The sequence below is a fragment of the Apiospora phragmitis genome, assembly GCF_038363925.1.
Source record: "Apiospora phragmitis strain CBS 135458 chromosome Unknown utg000003l:1.0-2676785.0:1.0-2680665.0, whole genome shotgun sequence".
Taxonomy (NCBI): domain Eukaryota; kingdom Fungi; phylum Ascomycota; class Sordariomycetes; order Amphisphaeriales; family Apiosporaceae; genus Apiospora; species Apiospora phragmitis.
The window spans coordinates 644,997-667,779 of NW_027117401.1; the positions used below are offsets into that span (position 1 = coordinate 644,997).

General features: G+C 46.2%; 6 protein-coding genes across 6 annotated transcripts; 4 read left to right on the forward strand and 2 right to left on the reverse strand.

Annotated features, from left to right (window-relative positions):
• Positions 1 to 6,404: 6,404 nt before the first annotated feature.
• PG994_002610 (uncharacterized protein) lies at positions 6,405 to 6,761 on the reverse strand (the record flags this gene model as incomplete). The annotated part of the gene is made up of 2 exons (XM_066854019.1): positions 6,405 to 6,523; positions 6,572 to 6,761. 2 exons carry the CDS (start codon positions 6,759 to 6,761, stop codon positions 6,405 to 6,407), a joined length of 309 nt encoding a protein of 102 aa, XP_066719874.1.
• A 241-nt stretch (positions 6,762 to 7,002) lies between these two features.
• On the forward strand, positions 7,003 to 7,305 carry PG994_002611 (uncharacterized protein; the record flags this gene model as incomplete). The annotated part of the gene is made up of 1 exon (XM_066854020.1): positions 7,003 to 7,305. One exon carries the CDS (start codon positions 7,003 to 7,005, stop codon positions 7,303 to 7,305), a length of 303 nt encoding a protein of 100 aa, XP_066719875.1.
• A 138-nt stretch (positions 7,306 to 7,443) lies between these two features.
• PG994_002612 (uncharacterized protein) lies at positions 7,444 to 8,739 on the forward strand (the record flags this gene model as incomplete). The annotated part of the gene is made up of 1 exon (XM_066854021.1): positions 7,444 to 8,739. One exon carries the CDS (start codon positions 7,444 to 7,446, stop codon positions 8,737 to 8,739), a length of 1,296 nt encoding a protein of 431 aa, XP_066719876.1.
• Positions 8,740 to 9,202: 463 nt separating this feature from the next.
• On the forward strand, positions 9,203 to 9,748 carry PG994_002613 (uncharacterized protein; the record flags this gene model as incomplete). Its single annotated transcript, XM_066854022.1, has 1 exon — positions 9,203 to 9,748. One exon carries the CDS (start codon positions 9,203 to 9,205, stop codon positions 9,746 to 9,748), a length of 546 nt encoding a protein of 181 aa, XP_066719877.1.
• Positions 9,749 to 13,873: 4,125 nt separating this feature from the next.
• PG994_002614 (uncharacterized protein) lies at positions 13,874 to 16,612 on the reverse strand (the record flags this gene model as incomplete). Its single annotated transcript, XM_066854023.1, has 1 exon — positions 13,874 to 16,612. One exon carries the CDS (start codon positions 16,610 to 16,612, stop codon positions 13,874 to 13,876), a length of 2,739 nt encoding a protein of 912 aa, XP_066719878.1.
• Positions 16,613 to 22,467: 5,855 nt separating this feature from the next.
• Positions 22,468 to 22,770, forward strand: PG994_002615 (uncharacterized protein; the record flags this gene model as incomplete). The annotated part of the gene is made up of 1 exon (XM_066854024.1): positions 22,468 to 22,770. The coding sequence occupies one exon, from the start codon at positions 22,468 to 22,470 to the stop codon at positions 22,768 to 22,770; it is 303 nt and encodes a 100-aa protein (XP_066719879.1).
• Positions 22,771 to 22,783: the final 13 nt, after the last annotated feature.

Genomic DNA, 22,783 nt, shown 5'->3' on the forward strand with positions numbered 1-22,783 from the left:
TATGCTTCTCGGCGGCTTATTTTATTAACGAGCTATTTATAATATCTTAAATCGCGCGTTATAATGTTAACTCGTTAAGTTTATAGCCTATTAAAAAGAGGAAAAGAAAAGGAAAACGATAGTATTATTTAATTAACTATAAATTAAAAGCTAACTAGTTTATATACTAATTTATATGTGATACTATTAAGGGCTATTTAAATTTAAGGGTCGCCGTTATATGAGGTAACCGTAGTACTATTAGCTGGCTTAATACCCGCGCCCCTTTAATTAATAATAGGATTACCGATTATCTTATTATAAGTAATAAGGACTAATTCGGGGGCGGAGAGAAGCGACCGCATAGCGATAACTCGGTATATTAAACGTATAGAATAGCTGGCTACTATTCACGGGAATATATATAAAGGAAGCGGTGCCGAAGGTGTAGGGGTTCCGGATATACCTAACCGGACTACCCTGGGGGAATTCGTACCGGAGTAAATTCGGCATTATTAAGAGTTAGTAGCTAGGTAGCCGCGCCGTCGAGGCCCTGTACGATCCGTATTTTTATAAGGATACGAGGTCTAGGTAACTAGTTTTTTAAACCGCTGCGGGCTTTATTAAACCCGGGAGCGGACGAGAATATAATTAAACGAGATATATTTAACGAATACGGTAATAAGGGCTTTTTTAAACCTAAAGTTTTTAAAATCGGTTCTATTTTAAAAAATATTATTGTTATTTACGGCGAAGCCTCGGTATTTATAAAGCTTACCGATAACTACGAAGAAATAAAAACGACGCGAGATATTTTTATAATCGCCGATTTATTAATTAGCTTAAAGTTTAATATTATTTTAAAATATTTTTAATATATAATAATTAACTCTAATTATTAATAATTAAAACGGCGCTAAAAATATTATATTAACCCTCGAAACGTATTTATTATATAAAGCTAGAAAAAGATACGCTAAGTTATATACGAAGCCCGGAACGTTTTTATAATAATATTAACGTAATTATCCTAAAGCGAGCCTAAACCGAGATCGAAATTATTTAAATAAATAGCCGACTTTACTTATACCTTTTTCGAAGAAGTAGCTAGCGTACTTTCGAAGTATTATATATTAAAATATCGAATCGATCTCGAATCCGGGTCGCACCTACCTTAGGGCTTTATCTACCTATTAACCGAGAAGGAGCTCCAGGTCTTTCGAAACTACCTGTCAGACGCCCTCGCGAAAGGATAGATCCGACCGTCTACTAGCTTAGCGGGAGCCCCCGTTATATTAATATTTAAAAAGGGCGGCAAGCTCCGTTTATACGTAGATTATTAAGGCTTAAATTAGATTATATAAAAAGATTATACGCTATTACCGTTAATCGGCGAAATTTTAAATTAATTATTGAATATAAAATATTATATAAAATTAAATCTAAAAAACGCGTATTATCGGCTACGGATCTATAAAAATAACGAATAAAAAACGGCTTTTCGTATATATTACGGGTTATTCGAATATTTCATGTTATTTTTCGGGTTAAATAATACCCTTTTTACTTTTTAAACTTATATTAATTATACGTTTAAAAGACTCTTTAACGATATTTATATTATATATTTAAACGATATCTTTATTTACTTTAATTCGTTAAAATAATATTATTATTACGTACGTATTATTTTAAAACGATTATAATAATATAAACTCTTTATAAACTTTAAAAAGTACGAGTTTAAAATATAAAAGATTAATTTCCTAAACTTTATAATTAATAATTAAAAAATTTATATAAAACGAAATCGAATTAAAATAATAACGAATTAATAAAAACCTCGAAACGTAAAAAACTTTTAAGTTTTTTTAAAGTTTTTAAAGTTTTATTAACGATTTATTAAAAACTATTTTAAAATTACGGCACCTTTAATAAATTTATTTCGAAAAAAAGTAATAAAAAAGATTAAGTTAAATCGAATAGCCTCTTCCGTATTTAAGTAATTAAAATAATATTTTATTAAAACACTTCTACTCGCTTATTTTAAACTAACGAAACGTATACGCGTTAAAACCGATACGTCTACGTTCGCGATTAGGGCCGTCTTAACCTAATTATATAAAGACCGGTAATACCTCGTAACGTTCTTATCTTAGAAGCTCTTTAATATCGAAACTCGTTATAATACTATAAACGCTAAGTTTTTAACAGTTATTAAAACGTTTCACGTTTAAAAATATTATTTAATTTATTTTTAAAATATAGTAATAATTAAAACTAATTACTTTAATTATAATTATTTTATAAAAAAAAAGCTTAATAATTACGAGCTACGATAGAACTAAAAACTAATAATATTTAATTTCGTAATCGAGTATAAACCGGGGATAAAGAATTTAGTAAACGGGATATTACGTAAGCCTAAATATTAATAAGCCGATCGAAACGAGTTAATAACGAGTAAGCTATTATTATTAATATTATAACGTTTTATATAAAATATAAATATAAGTAACGTTTTTTTATAATATTTAATATAAGAAATAAATATAAACCGCGTTCTTTTATAATACTTAATATAAGATATAAATATAAACCGCGTTTTTTTATAATATTTAATATAAGATATAAATATAGACCGCGTTTTTTTATAATATTTAATACGAAATATAAATATAAACCGCGTAATAAATTAAAATAAACAGTTAAGGGTTAATAACCTAAAAAATGCGATAAAACCGCCGGGCGGCTTAAATCTATTATTAAGAACGGCGGGTTATAAACCGCTTAACCTTTAACGAATAAAAAAAAAGATAATATAAACCGAATTAGCTACGCTAGATTTAAAAGAACTGTTAAAATAAATTATTTATAAAGTATAAACGAATACAATCTTGCGAAATAAGTTCGAAACGGGGTTAATTCTTTACGGTCGCGATAATAAAATTAAAAAAAGACCTCGTAAGCGGCAAATAAGTAACGATAATTTTTTAAAAATTAAAAAAAACTATACGTACTTAATACGCCTAAATTATAAAAAAAGCTTCTATAATTATTTTATAACGCCGAAACGGCGGGGTATCTTAATTATATTAAAACTTATAAATTATTAAGCCGTTATTATTTTTAACTAGTTTTAATAAAAAACGTAAAACGGTATATATAAATATATTCTATATATTAAAAAATTAAGTTTAAAAAGTATTAATTATTTAACGTATTTAGCGAGCTTTTAATACTAATTAAGTTTTAAAAAAAGATCTTACTTAATTTTATTATAAAATTATTGAAAATATTTAACCGGAATAAAAAAACTTATAACGTAATCCTAATTATTATTAATAAGTTTACGAAATATATTTTCTACCTCCTTATAACCTCGAAACTAATTACCGGCGAATTCGCGGATATCTTTTTCTATGCTATTTTTTACTAATTCGGCTTATTAAAAGGTATTATTTTAAATAAAGGCTCCTTATTTATAAATAAGTTTTAAAAAATATAAGATAACGATTTAATATTATTTATTATTTTTAAATAAATAAATAAATTAAATATTAAAATTAAAACTTTAAATATTTCTTACGCGTATATTATAATAAATAATAATTAGATTAAATAAATTAATTCGACCTCGTTATATATATATATAATACTAATTCTTACTTAATTATAAAATAAACTTTATTTTATTTATTATATAAATATAAAATTAAAAAATTAATTAATATATTAAATAATTTTAAATTAAAATAATTAATAAAAACTATTAATTAATTAAAAAAAACTTTTATATAACCGCGAAGCGGCTTTATAAATAATTTATACCGCCTAAACTATTTATTCGAAATAATATAATAAAACGTATTTAAACCGGAATTTCGAAATAAATAACTAAGTTTTTTTATTATTAAAAAATATTAAATAAAAACGCCTTAATAAAAAACTTTCGGATAAGTATTTAAAATTATTTTAAGTTTTAGAAAAAATAAGCTCGAACGGACTAGCCTATTAGTTAGATATCCTATTTATTTAAAAAATTCACGATATTTTTCCTATTTTTTCGATCGAGGTATTTATCCGCCGTAACTATAAAAACTTATTAAAGTTTTAATACCCTAAATTAAATAAAAATAACGTATACGAAATAAAAAAGATCCTTTAATATAAAAATATAAAAAAAACTTATTAATATTTAATATAATAAAAGGGATATAATTATAAAAACGATTCGTAAGAGCTTTAAAAAAACGTTAAAATTAAAGTTATTATAAAATATAAAAACTATTTTTAAATTATATTAAATTATTAAGTTATTTAAACTTTTTAATTTTATTTATTCTTTTTATTCCTTACTCGTTTTTAATATAAACGCTACGAGTTATATTTTTTTTTAAAACTTTAATAATTATATAAAAATTAGTTATAATATTATAAAGTTTTCTTAATATCGATATAATTTAATTAAGTATTAAAATAAGGCTTAAAATTTTATTAATAATTATTTAAAAAGAGGTAATAAAAACGTTTAATAAACCTTTATTAATAATTTTATATTAAGCGGTAACGATATTTTAATTACGTTAAGTATCGATTAGAATTTAATAAGTTTTATTAAACGGTTTAAAATAATACGTAATATATATTTTATATAAAATAATACCGGTTATAATTATAACTTTAAAATATTATTATTATATTAACCTTTATCTTAATACGATACCGCCGGGAAACGGCTTTAAAAAAAAGAGATAACTTATAAATAAATAAAACTTAAAAAAAATAACGTAACGAGAATATTTCGAATTAATAATAATTAATAAATAAATTAATAAAAATTAAACTAAAAAATAAAAAATAATATATTAAATTTATTATTATAAATAATAAAATTATTACGCGCTCGGTTATAATTAATTAAGCTTTATTTTATATTTATAAAAGCTATAATAACGAAATAGCGGATATAATTATAATTTTAATAATATATATAGTTTTCGGCCGTAATATAACGAGTTATTACGCCTTTTTTTAACGCTTTTTAATTAGAATAACCGCGGCTTAATTACGAGCAGAACGCTTTATAGCAGCTCTAAGCTTATAGGACGCGAATATATCGCTAAGCGAGCTTTTTATGGTAGCCGACGAGCTTACGTTAATAAACGTGTTAATATTAGTAGGGTTAGTTATAATAGAGGTGAGAGTAGAAGTTAAAAGAGGAGAAAACGATATAGGTGACGAGCCGAGGGAATATTATAGAATTAGTAAAGGGTCGAAACCGATAAGGGAATAAAATTAGTAAGAGCGATAGAATTAATAAAATTAGTAGGAGTGATAGAAGTAATAGAATTAGTAGGAGCGGCCATTAATTATACCGGACCTGTTAGGAAGCTACATAGTGGAGTTACCGGGCCTTTACAAGGAAGTCACTCCGGCCGTGAGGTTTTCGACGAGGCCGGGACGGCCTCGGGGGAAGGAGGGGTGCCGTGTCAGGGTTGCACCTGACAAGGGTCTGATACCCGGCTGCAGAGCGCCGAGGTCGCCGCTAGGTATATAAGTCTAGTGGTCCTCCCAGATAGTTGGAGGGCCAGAGTTCAGTGAATGCACACACCTACCCCTACGGGCATCTCTTCACTCTATCTTGCAAGACCTTGACAGTTTGCTGGATCCAACAGCGGTGACTGGCATGACTCAAGGAAGAAATCAGTTGTGAAACTAGAACTTGAGGCCCCCAATAACCCGATCCATTGCTGTGATGGATATCTTACGCCTATAAGATTGACCAGGCCCTATAGCATACCTTTGACCTCTGGCTTCGGATTCCGTAACTGCTGCATTTCTCCCTTGCTGAACTTGAACGAGCTTCAAGTGAGATGATCGGAGTTCATACATTTGATGATGAGCCTTGCCCTTGCTCAAAACAGATAGTAGCTGCAAGATACCGATCTCGATGTTCGGTTTTCCTAATTATACAATTTGATATAGACCTAGATCCTGGACTCAACTCTGCAAAGTTCTTCTAATGCTGCTAGACCAACTTGCGGTCTTGGTGAGCCTGACTATGTTTTAGAAAATCCCTTCTGGGTTGTGTGGGTTGATCCTACAAAAGCATGGCTATGATTATCCAGGCTATAGAAAGGATTATCGTTAGAAAGTTCTCCTTGAATCTACTGTATGGCTCAGCACTTGAGATAGCGAAACGACGACGGCTTCTGTACTTGTGGGATGTACTGGAACCGTTCTTTAACGCCTAATTGGCTTCACGGTCTAGAGAAGAGTGATTGACGAGTGACTGGTGTGTGGTCGAAAGTGGTCGAATGCATACACTTCCCCGGCAACCTCGTCAAGTGTGGTCGACCCTTTGGTTACTGATTCGAAACATCCTACAGCATTGGAGGAAGGCATATATAGCTACCTAACTCCTACATCAGTTTGTCCACAACTTGAGCAAGCCAAGGAAAATCCCTTTTTTCCCGGCTTGGTTCAGAAAGAGCTTCAACCTTGCCAACACAAGCATTTTCTTTGCTGAACGGTCTCTTCACTAGACACTCTCTTCAGCAATTCTTGCACAACCTTTTCGTCATCCTACTTGACATTCTCTTCCCATCCTCTTCGCCATCCTCGTCACCATTCTCCTCACCGTCCAATTTGCTCTCCTCTTTGCTGACGCCGTCGCTGCCCTCGTTGCTGCCTGGATTGCAATCTCCATTGCCTTCACCAACGCAAGTATCTGCCGCTGTGGAAGCACCCACGGGGCAAAGAATCATGGATGGTCCCATCGCCGAATGCGGCCCGCCGCCGGAGGGCACGCCCCACGACAGCGGGGACCCCAATGCCAACTTGTCTCTGCTGAACTCTAGTACCACGTGTCTGTCAACATGATTGAACGTAAGTACAGCACTGTTGTCGTATTCACATGAATTCAACACGGAAAGTGGGTTATTATCGAACCACACGCTAACATGGAATTTACAGACGCAAGCAACCGTGCCTGGTCTGAATACCCTAGAAGGCGCAGTCATGTGCCGGATCGGTGACTATCTGAACTTCCGGGACTTGACCAGCATGCAAAGATGCTGTAGAAACACATTCGCAGGCATTAGCGGCCGTTACTATATCAAGAGGGAAGTTGAAGACGGGCAAGACTTCGATATAAGCAGAGCCTGGCATATTGCACACCAGGCTCAGCGTAAGCACATCATTGACCTCGTCCTCGGCGATGTGGAGAGATGGCCGGAGTCGAGGGCTACCAAGTTCGACATCGACGACGATGAGTTTGCTCAGAGAGTCCTCGCGATGATGGACGAGGACGTCGAAAAATAGGGCCCCGGCGTCCTGTACTTTACCTGTTCCATGTCCGACACTCTGTAGGACAAGGCGTTGGTGAAGCGCTTACCCAAGTACCACAGACCTGGAAGCCTAATTAACCGAGCGATCAGCTCATGCTTTAATGCAGAAGTGATGAAGGACATCATCAAGGCTTACCTAATTGAGTACACAGTGTACTTGCTGGGATGGAAAGAGGCTCTCATCCGAAGAAGGTTCACGGATGGCTACACCTTGACAAACGACCTCCCTCCCGTACTCTGGGCTTGCTGCGAGAACCGACCCGATATGCTCCAGTTGCTGCATACTAAGGCCGAATATATTGATAGAAAGCCCTGGGCCCCTATGGACATCAACCTGGCCACGAATGGCCGGAACCAAATATCCCTCGACGTCGGAATCCACTCCGAGTGGCACCAGCGCCCACCGCCGTTCCTAGACGCCTGGGAGTGTGCCATGCGCCCACTTGATAGCCATGGCCGAAGAAAACATCTCAACAACATGAATATGGTAAATGAGGAAACATGCATCTGGCTGATCGAGCACGGACTCGGCTATTCCACCCGTCCGGGTGGAATTCCCATCCAGCATCTCGAGGAAGCTGCTGTTCTCAAGAAGATGCGGGTAGTAGAGGCCTTGATCGCGCACTTCAAACGCAACAAGACCGTCAAGAAGTGGCAGCGGGCCATTACCTTGGCGCTTCAAGCTGCTACCAGAGGCTGGGTGGGTTCGCACAAGCCAAAGCCAGCACGCCGATACCAGCAACGGCTCAACACCGGAATGGCCCCCTTTGACGGACATGAAGCCATTATCGATACCCTGTTGGAAGCGGGCAAGGATCGCGCCACAAACCGTTGGCAGAACCCGGACAGAAGAGACGAGCGGGCCTGCTTGCGCAGGCCATACGCTCAGCCCCCGATAACGCCCTCTACCTACTCAAGCGGCAGATGGACCTGGGCCTCGTCGACCGCCGTGATCTGCGCGCTGCTTTTTGCGCCGCTCTCGAGCTCGGTGGACAAGGCGACAAGAAGCGACTCGAGTTCTTCCGGACCGTCATCCCCTTCATTTCGACCCGGCTTGCGAGACCGAACACCTCGGCCGCGGCAGCGCCTTTTGTCACTCGGAGATCGAGGGCTTGAAGGACTGCCTTATCGCCAAGATGAGAGACTGCTTCAGAACAGATTGCTTCACGACGGCGCTCTATGCCGTGAAATGGCTTGGTCGGGAACGCGTTGGCGAGGGGATGGTCCAGAAAATGGAATAGGCAGAGGCCCAGCAGGTCGCTACCAGACGACAGAACGCTACAGCCACTGCAGTCACCACCGCTACGACAGACACCACTGCCATGATCTCTTTCGCAATTCCATTCTGAGTTCGGATTCTGCGAAACCGGTACAGAGTACGGATTGTCAGATCAGCTTTAGTAATTAAGAATTTGGAATAAATTACTATAAAAACCCAAAGGGCCGAAACGACAGCCGAGATAACATCGCCACGGCTGCCTCATCAACTGCCTCATCAACAACCCTCCCCCAGTCTTCTTGGCCTGTTCTTCTTGGCCTGTTCCGAAAACCGAGTCGACGTCCTCGATTTGCTCAACAGAAAGAACGGCCATGGCGGTCTGTCGGACTGGTGGCAGGTGGACACCGAACTGCTCACCAATGACCAGAATGAGTGGCCTATGCTGTGGTTCACCTCTCAGTGGCACCGCAATCCGTCGAACGCCTGGGAGAGTTCATTCAACCTACGAGATTTGCTTGGCCGCCGTAAGCCCCTCGGCCGCACGAGCAACGAAGATGCTTACGTCTGGTTGCACGAGCACAGGCGCCGGTTTTAGCTCGCACATGGGTGGAATCCCCTCCAACACCTCGCTGAAGCCGCGGTTTTAAAGAAGATGCGCGTGTTCCTGCCCCTGCTCAGCCACTTCGAGTTGACGCTCACGGCCAAGAAATTCAAACGCGCGGGAACCTTGGCCCTCCATACGGCCGCGCGAGGCTGGGCTGGACCACGCCCAGCGCGATATCATGAGGATGCCCACAACGCCCTGTATCTCTTGCGAAATCAGATGGCGTACAACCTAACTGACCACCGCGACATGCGGGCCATTCTATTTTTGAATTCCAATACTTTATCTTTGAGGCTCTGGCGCTCGGCGGAGACGACAATGGAGGAATGCAGCGCCTCCGGTTCTTCGGCGCGGTCTTCCCTGCGCGTTTCGACTTGGCATGCAACTCCGCAGAGGTCAACGCAGGCGACATCCAGTACCGCAAGATGTTCGACGCCCTCATGGACAGCATCTTATCCCAGTTACGCGACGGCCCCCAGTCCTCTCGCTCCATCACGGCCCTGTGCGCCGTCGGATGGTCGAGGAGAAGGAAGCATCCCCAGAGGCGAGGCAGGTGGCACGGCGATGGGCTACTACTTGCTAAACAACTATTGAGATCAGACTGCCGCGCCCATCAAAGCAAGAAATTTGACCACGAAGTGCCGTCCTCATCTCCAAAGTACCAACGAACATAAACCTTGGGACACAATGGCTGCCAACCACATGCGCCCATTGCGGCAATTGTATCGAGTGAAAGACCTCACTCCCAACGACATGGACTGGGAGTTTGCTACGGCAGACTAGCTGTTAAGTCTGAGCAGCTTACATGGTGTACGAGTTTGTACTAGTATGGGTAAATGTGTATGGATCACTATGGATGGATTGAGGGCAAGGCCATGAGTTATTGCTATGGTTTGCCGCCCTTGATGCTTAATACTTGAGACAGGACCAGAAGGTGTTGCTGAGAATGTGTCAGCTTCCAATGGCGGCCGTGTCAGATCAGCTTTGGTGCCTGAGAATCCGAAATGATTTATTGTAAGATCCTGAGAGGCTGAAGTTGTTTCTTGTGATTTTACTCGCATTATGGAATAAAATTTCCGATGAATAGCGCAGAATTAGTATCATCTATGAACCGATCTAGATCCAAGAAAGATTATATCGGATTGAGATCCGAAGTTCACCTCCGTGTTTTGGAAAACCATGTGGACAAGGCTCGGAACGAGGCTGGCCATGGGAACGGCCTGGCATGGACAAACGGATGGACAGAGAGAGAGAGGACGAACCTGGAAGTAGATGTGGCCATTCGATTCCACATCACGACCTCAGGCATACCATGGACGGAACTTGTGCCGCGTTACAATTCAACCTCAACAATGCATTATCAACGGTGCTCGAAAGATCCTCCAACGAGGTCGTTTACGGCTTCAAGCCGAGAGGTATACTGTCGGTTATAAAAATACACTCGAAGCAGCCGGAGACGTTGCCTGAGGGGTAGGAGCTGACGATCCAGTTTAACTTACTCTCCACCGCGCTCATGGCTCTCCTCCTGCTCGCGAAGCTACGCGGGACGGCCGATGCCGGGTGAACCGTCCATGTCTCCTTTACCAACAGCGCCTGCCACATCAGCGTCAAGCCCTCCAAATTTGCTAACTTAACCACTTTTGCACGTTGCCAACGAGAAGACTGGACGGGCTGATCAGACAAGCTACATACGCGCCAAGCTGCTCTCCATGGCCATCTTGAAAGCTATGATGGCCCTCACGAAGTAGCCGCAGGACCAGACAAGACCAGTCCAGGGAGGAGCGGGAGGGCCGTATGATTATCAACGCTTGTTGTCCCTTTTTGTACAAAGCTGGCCTTGGATCGCAACTTTGGCGTCGTGAGCCACCTACTGATGGTCCTGATCCAAGCCCTGCTAGGCAGAGTGGCAGAACAGGGCTCGCACACTTTCATCAGTGCCACGACGCTGGGCCCGGAAAGTCATGGGAGTGTCTGGCGCCATGACTGCTTATACATGTAAGTTCTTGCCTATCCTTCTATTCATCCACGAACGTACAACAGGCCACCCAGCACATAGCTCGCAACATAACTAGGTGATTTAAATGATAGAATGAACGACATTCTCCATATCATGCCTTCGAACCCTTCCTCGCAATAGTCATACTTGTTCCCATACTGGTGGTTCTTAAGGGCGACACCGCGATCGACTACGCCTAGGATGTACTTTTGTGCAAGATTAGCCTGTACGAATCGGGTCGGCTGTGATGCCATAGTGCACGTGGCTGATGTTGCGTAAGCCGGGAGTCCTCGCCACGAGACCCGAGCTTAAACGTGGGATCTACCTCGTTCCTGTGTGTTTCCATCAGGAGCTCCTGCTGTCCTGGGAAGTTTGCTTTCCCGTTTGTTATTTGGCATCCTTGGTTAGGCATGGCACACCTGCTAAAAGATTGAGAAGTTTGTCTCCAAACCGTGGTGTTTTGTGCCAAACCTGGAAAGCAAACCACTGCTTGGCAAACCATAAAATATTTCAATCGACTTTAAATTCCGTAGGCCTGTCGCTCTCCACAGTCTAAAGTGTCAGACCATCTTCGAACTTCTGTCACAGAAAACCTCCAGTAGTAAGACTTCAATGAGCAATATGGACTGCAGCCCTCAAAAACAGGTATCTATAATAACACGTTCACTGGAAGCTTTAGGGTCCGTTTTCCTTCATTTGATCCGTTCCAAAAATCATTCTATGTCTGACAGATGAAACTCGCAGGCCTTGGTTATTCCTTGCGTCCACGGAATGATTTGGGAGAACCCTGATATCGACCCGGGGCGGTCCAAGTCTACGCGACATGATGAAAACATGCAGCGTTGGTGGTTACAGACTCCTACTCGTGTATGGTCGCGTTGGATTTCGCAAGAAACTCTTCAGAAGCCAACAGTGGAGTTAATGCCGGAGGACTATTATATCAGTTATGCCTCATCCATGCGAAGCAAAATGAATGAGTTTATGCAAGTCTCAACGGACTCGCTTTTTGGGCCAAACTCACAACTCCGATCGGGTCGATTTCGAGCTGCAAAGATATCACGCCCTTTATGCGCTGCACGACAGGCAATACGAGTTGGCTGACTCGATCCTCGAGGATATGCTACACTATCCCGGCACTCATTTCTACGACCGTGTGCGTAACTTCACCGCCGCTCAAGTTCAAAGAGACGGGCCATCGCATATGTTTACTTGGGGAGGTACGATGAATCCAAACGCCACCTAGACGCTGCTTGGAAGTCTCTGCGCGCCGCGCGCTCTAAAGCCAGGGACTCCGCAAGGTGGGGTCCAACATGCACTTGGGGAGTTCCGTCTGCCTCCTGCATGCAAGAATTTGAGAGCCGATTGGAATGCGATCTAGAAACCCTTAAAGAGCCTGTTGATCTTTTGGTGGAGGGTGGTTTCGAACCAGCGGCAACCGATGAGTGAGTATTTCCCCAGTTCAGGACATCGAGGACATGGTTTTGACTATAATATCTAAACACAGTTCCGTCCAAGGCTACAGCGCCTTTGCTAGAAAAGAGGAAATAGGCTGGCTGATGAATCTAACGTTACTATGAGGCGAGACCTTGGCGCTATAGTTAAGGCAACTCGAGTTATAGGTCAATAAATCTACAGAATACGTAGATATTAATTAAGAGATTGAATTTCTATAGAAGTTTAACGAATGCTTGATTATAGCCTACGATAACTGCTTTGTCCGAGTCAAAAGCAGCGAAGATATTACAAAAAGAGGTTCAGGGGCTAGGAGCGCCACACTGTGGAGGTGCGATCTTCAGCCACCCTAGACCGCTGTCTTGGAAGCTTCGATTGGGCTTTCCAAGTGGACAATTGCTCCATCCCCGTATGTCTGTTCACAAACTTTCATCTATTACACTTTCAATCAATCAGGACATACATGTACAAGACAATCTCGTCGTTACCGTTCGACCAGCGGAATGATGTATTGAATGTAAACGAGGCGGCTTCTTGGATAACCGTGGCTGCGCTTGGCTGAGGTCAACCTGTTGCTAAAGTGTGGCTGTGCCTTTTGATGACGGGGACAAATCTCACTACGAGAGGTTGCCTGGTTACCGACTTTGACGATGATACCAAACTGCTGTTCTGCTTTTCATTCTCCGACAACACGAAACAAATCTAAGGTAGGTACGATCTATGCTATTCCTATCCGATAGATGATTCCCCTCATTACAAGAACAGAACTGTGTGCCGTGGGGCGCCAAATCAATCTCCACGATCTTACATACATGATTCCAGTTTGCCCGGTCGCAACATGGCCGTTCTATGTTGCCCGCCGACAAAATCCCAAGTCCTTCCATCCCCCCGTTCCCCCAATTTCGTTTTTTGCCCATTCCCATTCAATCCGTCCCGTACATTTTCGTACATACATGATTAAACTCGAATATGTCGACAACTCATCCGTCCATCCGTCCGCCGTGATGATTACCTGAGAATGCAAGCCCAACAAAGGAAAAGTTTCGCAAATGCAACCGCCAAAAGGAGAACGCGCACGACAAAAGAAACAAACTGAACGAGCAGTCCCTGGATATCCATCCATGCATCGAATCCCCCTCATTAAATCAATCGTCCGTCCAATCAATCAATCAATCATGACCGTTCGACCTCATTAGTCGTACAACATGAACCCCAATACCCTTCGTCCTCCTCATTACGTCACCCGTATGAGTGTTTCCTTTCCTTTCCCTTTACAATTCCTCGCGGCGCATGATGCACACCGTCCCCGCGCGGTCGCCCGAGTTGCGCACGAACACCATACCCGACGACGACGAGCGCGCGTGCTTCTTGGACGACGACGAGGACCCGGACGACGACGCCGAAGACGACGACGAAGACTTCTTGTCGCTGTGCCCATCCTTGCTCGACGAGCGCGACGAGCTGCGCGAGCTGCTACCGTTCGACCGGCGCGGCTTGCTCTCGGCCTTGAGCCGGAGCTCGAGCTCGTGCGCCTTCATCGCAACGATGGCGTGAACCGTGCGCGCCTCGTCGAGCTCTTTCATCAGCGTCGCCGTCTGGGACGCGAGCTGGCAGTTCTGCTCCTCGAGCCCGTAAACCCTGCCGGCCTCCGCGGCCAAAGCGGCCAAGCCGGGCACCTTGTCGGCCTCGGCCTGGAGCGCCGTGATGCGCGTCTCGAGCCCGGTCTTCTCCACGCCGAGCAGGAAGCGGGCCGCCTCGAGCTCCTTGTTCTTGGCCAGGAGCTGGTCCGGGTCCAGCCCTGCGATGTCCGCCTCGAGTTTCTTGGTCTTCTCCTCGAGCTCGGTCTGCTTCGCCTTCTCGTCCTCGAGCTCCTTGATGTGCCCCTCTATGGCCGCCTCGAGCTCCCTGGTGTGTTCCTCCTTCGCGGCCTCAAGGCCCTTGGTGTGCTCCTCGCGGGCGGCTTTGAGGTCCTTGGCGGCTTGCTCCTTGTCGGCCTCCAGAGTCTGGATGTTGGCCTGGAAGGCGGTGATCTCGGTCTGTAGCTTGGCGAGGTTCTCGGTGGCTTCGTTGAAGTGCTCTCGGGCCTCGGTCAGCTTCTTGTCGAGGACCAGCTTCTCATCCGCAAGGGCGATGTTGGCCATCTTGGAGCCGGCTAGGTCAGTCTCGAGCGTGTCGATCTGCGCCGCCATGCTGGCCTTCTCCTCGTCCAGCTGCTTCTGGATGGTGGCCTTCTCTTCCTCCAGTTGGGTCTGGATGGCAGCCTTCTCCTCCTCGAGCCGTCTCTGGACCTCCGCCTTCTCGCCCATGAACTGCTTCTCCACGGCCTCCTTCTCTTCCAGGAGCTGCCTTTCCATAACCGCCTTCTCTGCGAGGAGCTTTGCCTCCACGGCATGCTTCTCGTCCAAGAGCGTCTTCTCCAGCTGGTCCATCTCCTGGTGAAGGTCCCTCTCGAGGTGATCCATCTCCTTGTTGAGCTCCTTCTCAAGGGCCTTCTTCTCGTCGGTCAGGCGCTTGGTGAGCTCTTCCTTCTCGGGGCCGAAGGCGTCGATCTGGGTCTGTAGGTTGCCGATCTTCTGCTCCAGGTTCTCGATCTCGTTTTGGAGGTCGATGTTCTGGTCCTCGACCTCCTTGATGCGAGATTGGAGCTTCTCCTGTTCCGCCTTCATGGACTCCTTCTCTTGTTGGGACGCCGCTTGGGCCTCGGCGAAGCTCTTCTTCACCTCGGCAAAGGCCTGGGCCTCGGCGGCGTGCTTCTCGACGTCTCCCTTGAGGGCATCGCGCTCCGCGGTCAGGTCCTTGACCTCTTTGCCCTGGGACGCGATGCGCGCCTCGAGCGCCGCGGCAGCCTTTTCGAAGGCCGCGATCTGGCGCAGGAGGAGCTCCTCCTGGTCCTTTTGCAGCTGGCTGCGCTGCTCGAGGTCCTGGGTCAGCCGGACGAGCTCCATCCTGGTCTCGGCGCCGGCTCGGCGCATGGCGTCGCGCTCGGCCTCGGCCATCTCGAGCATGCTGCGCTGTAGGTCGAAGTTGGAGCGGTACTCGTCGAAGCGCTGGCGCTGCTCCTGCAGGTCACGTGCGGCGAGCTCCCGGGCCATGCGCTCCTGCTTGATGGACCGCTCGGCCTCCTTGTGGTCGTAGCCGTGCCTCGAAAGTTGCTCTGTGGTGTCGGCCAGCTCGCGGTTCAGGCGACTGTTGGAGGCCTGCAGATCCTGGGCCTCGCGCTCGAGCTGCTCGATCTTGTGGAGCAAGTCCTTGTCCTTGTTGCCATTGCTGGCTGGGCCGAGCCTCTTACCCGACAGCTGGAGGTCCTTGGATTGGGACGTAGAAAGGGCGGGGGCTGCAGGGGCGGCGGGCGTTGGCAGTACTTGGATGCGCACTGTCGTGCCACTTTTCTGTGTGGGACGGGAGGGTGCTGTGGTTGTGGAAGGGAGCGCCGCCTTGGCAGGGGAGGGCAGACCCGACCTGCTGCGCGGCGGCATACGGACCTTGGTCATGGAGGGCGCATGACGGACATGCTTGCTTTGAATAGGAGCCCTGGTCTCCTTGCTCGAGGATGTGAAATCAGAAGATGCAATACTAGTGGCTTGTGTGTTGATGGAGAGCTCGGACGATGCCGAGCCCGACTCCGTGTCTGTGTCGAAGTTGTAGAAGTTGTTGTCAATTGGTGACGAGACCAGTGGCGGGCCGGCCTGGTGTTGTTGTGATTGTTGCAGTTGCTGCAGGCTTTGAAGCTGTTGTGGTTGTTGTTCAGGCCGGGGGTTCCGGATGAAGCGGTCGGCGAGCGACCGTGTGCTGCCGAAAGGCGCTGGGTTTGGCGTCTGCGGGGCATAGTTCCCCGAGGTGCTGGTGGTATATCCACTTGATGTGAGGTCCGTCTCGGACGTTCTCTGGGATGAGGCTCCTGAGCTACCCCTGCTGAGATACTTGGGCCTTTGAGGGAGTCTGGAGAAGGAGGATGCCATGTCGTTCCTGATTTCGACCGTTGGTCGAGTCGCCGTCGCCGTTCGTTCCATCTTACTACTACTGGGCTGGGTGTTGATCTATGTGTCGTGGGCAGTGTCTGTTGGTGGATGAATTGGGGTTAGCCTGGGTCGGTGTTGGTGTGAAGGTGCGTAGGCCGCGATGAAGCTGAATGGTGAGTAGATGTGGTTGATGTAGTTGAGCATATTGCTATTGAAATGGATTGGGGAGGGGAAAGGTGAGCAGAAGTACTAGCCCGATGATCAACTGTGAGGGTTTTGTTTGTCTGGGATTCCGAGGCGAGTGATGCAGGAAGATAGGAGAAAGAGGGAGAAAAAGGTACATCGGGCAGGCTAAAGCAGGAAGTAAGGTGACACGGGCTGGGAAATAAGACGAGACGACGGACGATTGCTGCTGGGCCAAGCAAGCATCCCCCGGATTCGATGGGGGGTGTTGCCCTAGCCCAGCCAGCCGCCCGTCGTGCCCGAACAGCTCATTGCGTGGTTCAGCCCGGGCCAAATGGCGATGACGCATTTTCGGTTGTGCGCAGCCAAAAAATGTCCAGAATGCCATGTCTGGCTGGGCACGCAGCACGTCTCGACGGCCGTCGCTGTGCCTGACTCACCAGGATCGGGCGCTCAATCAAGACATCCAACGTGGCCCAACGGCCCCCCTTGGTCCTGGTAGTCCCACTAGTCTGTGAGGTCCCCTGGTATTGCGGGTTCAACCGCCTGGAAAAGCAACCCACTTGGGGCCAATGGTAGTCGGTGGAACAGGGGGGTCTCAGGATAAGCCAGGGTGAGCCAGGATAAGCCGTGCTGGCACCAGTTGGGCACAAATGGGACAGCCCAAAAATCGCCACTCGGTTTCCCTTTTCGGCCAATCGGCTCCGCGCATGGGGGCTGGCTGGCTGGTCGGGCTGGTCAGCCAAGCAGCGACAGGGGTGCGATATACTTAGACGACGACGTGACTTGGGTTTTTGCGACAATCAGCGACGACCATGGAGGGCCACATGGTCTCGTTTTCTCGCTCTGCCGTTTCTGCGGGACTTATTCCCTCCTCTTCTTTGGTCTCTTTCAGGTCTTTTACGCTACACTGTATCTAAGAATGTAAGTCATTTGATTGCGGGTTTGCTGCTGCTGCTGCTGCGGCTGCTTCTACGCTACAACGGCCCATGTGTCCCAAGTGCGACACAAAGCGACGATTGTGAGGCATCAATTGAGATGTTGATATCTCCGACAGGCTCTCAAAGAGATGGATTGCCAAACATGCAGCTGCTTGCTTGCTTGCATCATCTTTTTTGTTTCTTTATTTTCTCCGATCTGAAGCATGACCCCGTGTGAGGCTGATCGATTGCCCGGCAAATCAAACTTGGGGTGTTTGTCACCCATTGCATGACCTGCTTTCCTTTTCGATTCCGCAGCAAACCTGCTCAACGGCGGAACTGCCGCGATACCGTAATAATGACTTGGGGCGACAATTGCAGGGCTAGATTGCCCGGAACGGAATCCGGCTGTCACTTTTCAAACTGTACAGACGTAGATTGCTTGCTTCAGGCGCCTCGCCTCACCTCGCATGGTCGCCCGTCTGCAGCGACCTCTATTCGGCTCATCACCTGATACGAAACATGCATAACGGCGGCACTCATTGGCTCACGTCCCGGGCGTCGAGGTAAGAGTATCTATCTGGTAGGGTGTGCTCTCTCCTTCGTCCTCATGCACTACTACAGTGACGATCACCGTGAGGCTGGTTGGGATACCCTGCGTAAAGGCGCCCCCGCTGACCAAAGCAGTTGCGATCTGGACGTTTACCCCCTTCATCGTCCAATGAAACCTCACGTGCTCTCCTATTGACTACATCTTGGACAAGAGTGGCTACCCAAACCACCAAAAGCCACCCAGAACCCAACCAACGAAAGGTCGTGTTAATGCGAAACTCCGCGTCTCGGTCGCGACCGAACGACAAAGCCAGTGCGCATTACGGCAAACTGATGTTTCCTGATTTTCTGGAGCAGGTATTACTACGTGACGATCTAGGCACCGTGAGTGGCCCGCGGGCTACTGCAAAGCGTGAGGAGCCGCGAATAGGCTGCCTGCTGCCGCCTCTAGAAGGCAGGGAAGCCATTCATGCCACATCAGGCCTCGACCGAAAGAGGCTGTGTGCACAGTGATGTGGTCAGCCTACGTGGCTTGTGAGGTGGTAAGGTTGATTTTCAGCACTCCCTCGCCAATGGAAGAGAAGAGAGTACGGACAGGCTCTTTCTCGCTGTGTTGGCATCGAAGTACCTACTGGTTCCCCCTCCTCACGCCTTCTTCCCCTTTCCTTCTGCAAAAGATATTTGGTTTGGTCACATGCGTCATTCCGTCATTATACAGCAGATTATTGCTTTCCGGACAGTGCTTTTTCAACCGTCTGACAGAAAACAGGGTTCAAACTACCAGGCAGGAAACGAAACTGTAGCAGACACTACCTAAGAAAAGAAGAGGGAAACGGCAGCCAAAAGCAAATGTGTCGACTGGCGATGGGGACTCTCCATCCTTCAGGTCGTCGCAATCCACCTTCCGGCCCGCTGCCAGCGAATAGTAAGTATCCAGCCACGATGTTTTTTCTTCTCCGGTGGCTCCACACCGGCCAATCGGGATGCAGGGGTCGCCCCATCTCGCGCGCGCTCACCAACGTGTTCCCCGGCTGCCCGGTGCTGCTCGGCCTAGCAGTCAGCAGTTTGCCCACGGTGCACGGTGTGTGTGACCTAGGTGCTTGTGCTAGCTCGACCTAGGTGTTTCTGTCTAGCTTGTTCCCGCGATAGTCCAGAATAGTCTAGGCCGAAAAGACCCAAAGTGGGCACGTACGCGAGTTCCTAGCTGACTATTGCCTAGCCCTGCAGTAACCAGGTGGGCATCCGGCTCCACCATGGCCGCTTGGTTTCGTTCGAGGTGGGTATGGGGAAAGGCCTGCCGGGATGTCGCTTGCAGGGGCTCCAGCCATCTGCCGGGTTAGCTGTCACCTCATGTACGCACAGAAATCCAGAAAACGGCAAAATTCGTTTTCGGTGTGGAATATATGTATGCAGCAGCGTTGAGGAATTCCACCGTACCGTTTACAGAATTCGGTCAATATTATGTAGCCATAAGCCCATACGCAGCCAAGATACACGCAGATACGCGTAAGACGCGGAGTTGTCGGTCGTTATCTGCAATATTTCATGTAGGCTGACGGGGACTTCCCTCTCCAGTGTTGGTAGCTGCGATAATTACTTGCTCCATCGGAGATAACGGTTCTAGGAGGACGTCACGGCAATAACACCTCTTTGAGCATAGGCTTGCTCTCGATGCTACTACTAAAAGGGCGGCGAGCTCCTCCGAAAACTGTTCATTTCGCAGTTGGCCAGTCAGCAGTCCCGCGGGAGCATTGCATGAATCACGCTGTTGTCACGGGTGACCGTCATTTTCCGCGATAGGCGCGGTGATTCGACAAATCCCTCGCTTGCAGGTCTTGCAATTCTTCTAGGATCCTGGAAGATGCGTGCCGAGTCTCCCTCTTAAGCAACTGATCACAGCGGGCATGTCGGAATGTGTGACTTGGGCATCTGCGGTTGGTGTTGCATGAGGATTTCTGAGTCAGATTGGGCCTTAATCAGAGGGAAGGCTCAGTGGCTCGAGTCTTGAGCTGGCCAATTTCGGTCGTTACCTGCCAGCTCTTAGAATTGCCACTCAGACATTCAAGGTAATATTTCTTTCAAGGCCCAGTCCTTTGGCTTTTGCCCATGCTGCCTTGCTTGTTCACCCACCGGTGGAGTTGAATTTGAATCGAGCGTACTCTGTGGTTATCTTCTCGACTTCATTATGATGATACACCGGTGTATTTCGTAGTGTAGTTCTCATTTATTGGGTATGTAGAGAAAGTTGTTCTGCTTTCTGCCGTAAACGTGTATCTGCCATCGCACTCTAGTACATAGTGGTAAGCCTGCGGCCTTGTACTGGTTGAAGGGTGATAGTTAGCCATAGGTTTAGTGTGAGCCAACAGATTTAGGCATCCATTGTCCACTGCTCAATATCTTGTCACTTTGTGCTCTTATCAGAAAGGCATTCTTGCCAGCTTTGGATATGTGGAGCAACCTGAGACAATCACCCAATCATGTAAATGTAGGGGGCACTCACTCATACTTGCAGGCCTCATACTCGCGGGAATTGAGCAGTCTTTCCCATGACTCAGCAGAGCTAGGCGACAGGCATATCATCACTCATACTTACATAGGATATCATTGGTTGCTTTGTACGTTTCAATAGTCAAAAGCCTTGTAGATTCCTACATCTCTTACCCCTACCCCCTCCCCCCACCCGGAGCGAGATCACAATGTGTGTACCGACCTAAACTCAAGGAGTAGGGGATACACACAACCAGTTCATGTAAGCAAAGCTAGATGATGAAGGCTCATAATACTAAGATATCTCACATATTATTTGCCCCCTAGATGCCCCAAGTAGACAAGTAACAATTCCATGCCCTAAGGCTTAGATGTGGTATGGGGAAAGCGTCAGACGTGGCCAATGAAGAAGACACCAGCGGAGAAGGAGCAGAACAGTCCAGACCAGCTGTTGCCTGGTGTTCCTACAAGCCGGAAAACAACACTACTCGCGGCCAAAGGGGGTCCTCAACACCGTGATCTGCACCATCACGATTGTGGCTCTGCGCTTGCCGATTTCATCGTGAGGCACGGGAAGTCGCTGAGTGGGGATCATGTCGACAGTCGGAGGATTTAGGAAGGAGCCAACATAGATTGGCAAGGTGGTGCCTCAAGTATCACGGCCACTGGCTTTGTTCCTGAAGTCATTCTAGCCAGTAAAATTTGCTCGGTTTCCCCTCGTTTGAAGGCGAATAGTGGAAATAATTGTCATGTTCTATTTGGTTGAAATGTTCGATTAAACCACGCAAGTATTTTGACACCTTCGTGAAAAGTAATCACTTGTGGCATTTTTAGTTTACTTAGTATTCCTTAATATACAAAACAGGTCATTCTTAGTAATGAATAATAACTGCGCATTATTGATTATAAGAAAGGCTTTTCTATATTCTGGATTTCAATTTTAATAAGTCAGGTGGTCCTTAGTCAATATTCATGGAAATCAGAACTTTGCACCTTCAGCTTAGGTCGGCCACAGCTCAGGGAGACTCGTTGAAATTATCGGCGACCCCCTGTTTTTAAAGCAAAACATAACCGACCATTTCCCAGTTCTCAGAATGTCATGTCATTACCTGAACTTCTTACAATCCCATCAAAGTTTGCCAATTCCCGGACCTTTCTCACTGTTGTAGGTGACCTCTTTTTTTGTCACCTTCAACTTGGATCCAGTACCAAGTCAGCCTGACAGAAACCAAATACTCAACGCCGACGCCTTTTCTAGAAGCAAACCACAATCGCCTGTAATGCTTTTACCAGGCCAGTACTTCTTTCACTTTCTAAACTTACTTTGTCCCCAACTTGGACCTAATCTTTTACCAACTACTCACCGCAAGCCAGAAATCATATACCAGTGTTATTATTCTCGTCGCCTACCTCGTTCCCGAAATGAACCACAATCAACGGCTTCACTTTCTATTCAGGCATTCTATTCAATGTGCACATCTCTCAATCCCACAACTTGGGTCTCACTCTTTTCCCTGCCACTACTTGTCAAAAGCCATCAGTTTCTGCCTTGGGAACCTTGACCTGACAGAGAACAACAATCCTTCTCTGCCCCCAACTTGTTCAGCGTTCTTGACGTCAAGATCAACTCTCGTCTAATAACCTGATCTTGTACCTTCTCGTCAGCAACCAAACAAGCGATTTGTCCCATCAAACAATTGGCCTTCCGTTCAACCCTTCCTGCGCTACTGTTCACTTGTTCCTTCACTTTTTGGGAACGCAACCATGGATCCCGCCATCGAGAAGATCCTCGCTGTCAGCGATCGATCATTCCTTCACGACGTCTTGCGAGATCTTTGCATGGACAACAGCTTTGTCCGCCGAGCCGTTCTCGAGCGATTCACTGCCTTGCCCGATGGTCCGAGCGGCAACAATGCCGGTGCTGGAGATGCCGCCAGCAGTGGCGTCAAGTCGAGGTTTCTCGAGGCGCCGCAAGCTCTCTCTACGACATCCCGCTTGCTCCTTCCGCCCCTTCCGCCCCGCCGGCTCCTCCTCTTCCTTCCACTTCCGCACCTTCTCCGCCCGTAGTGTACGACTTGAC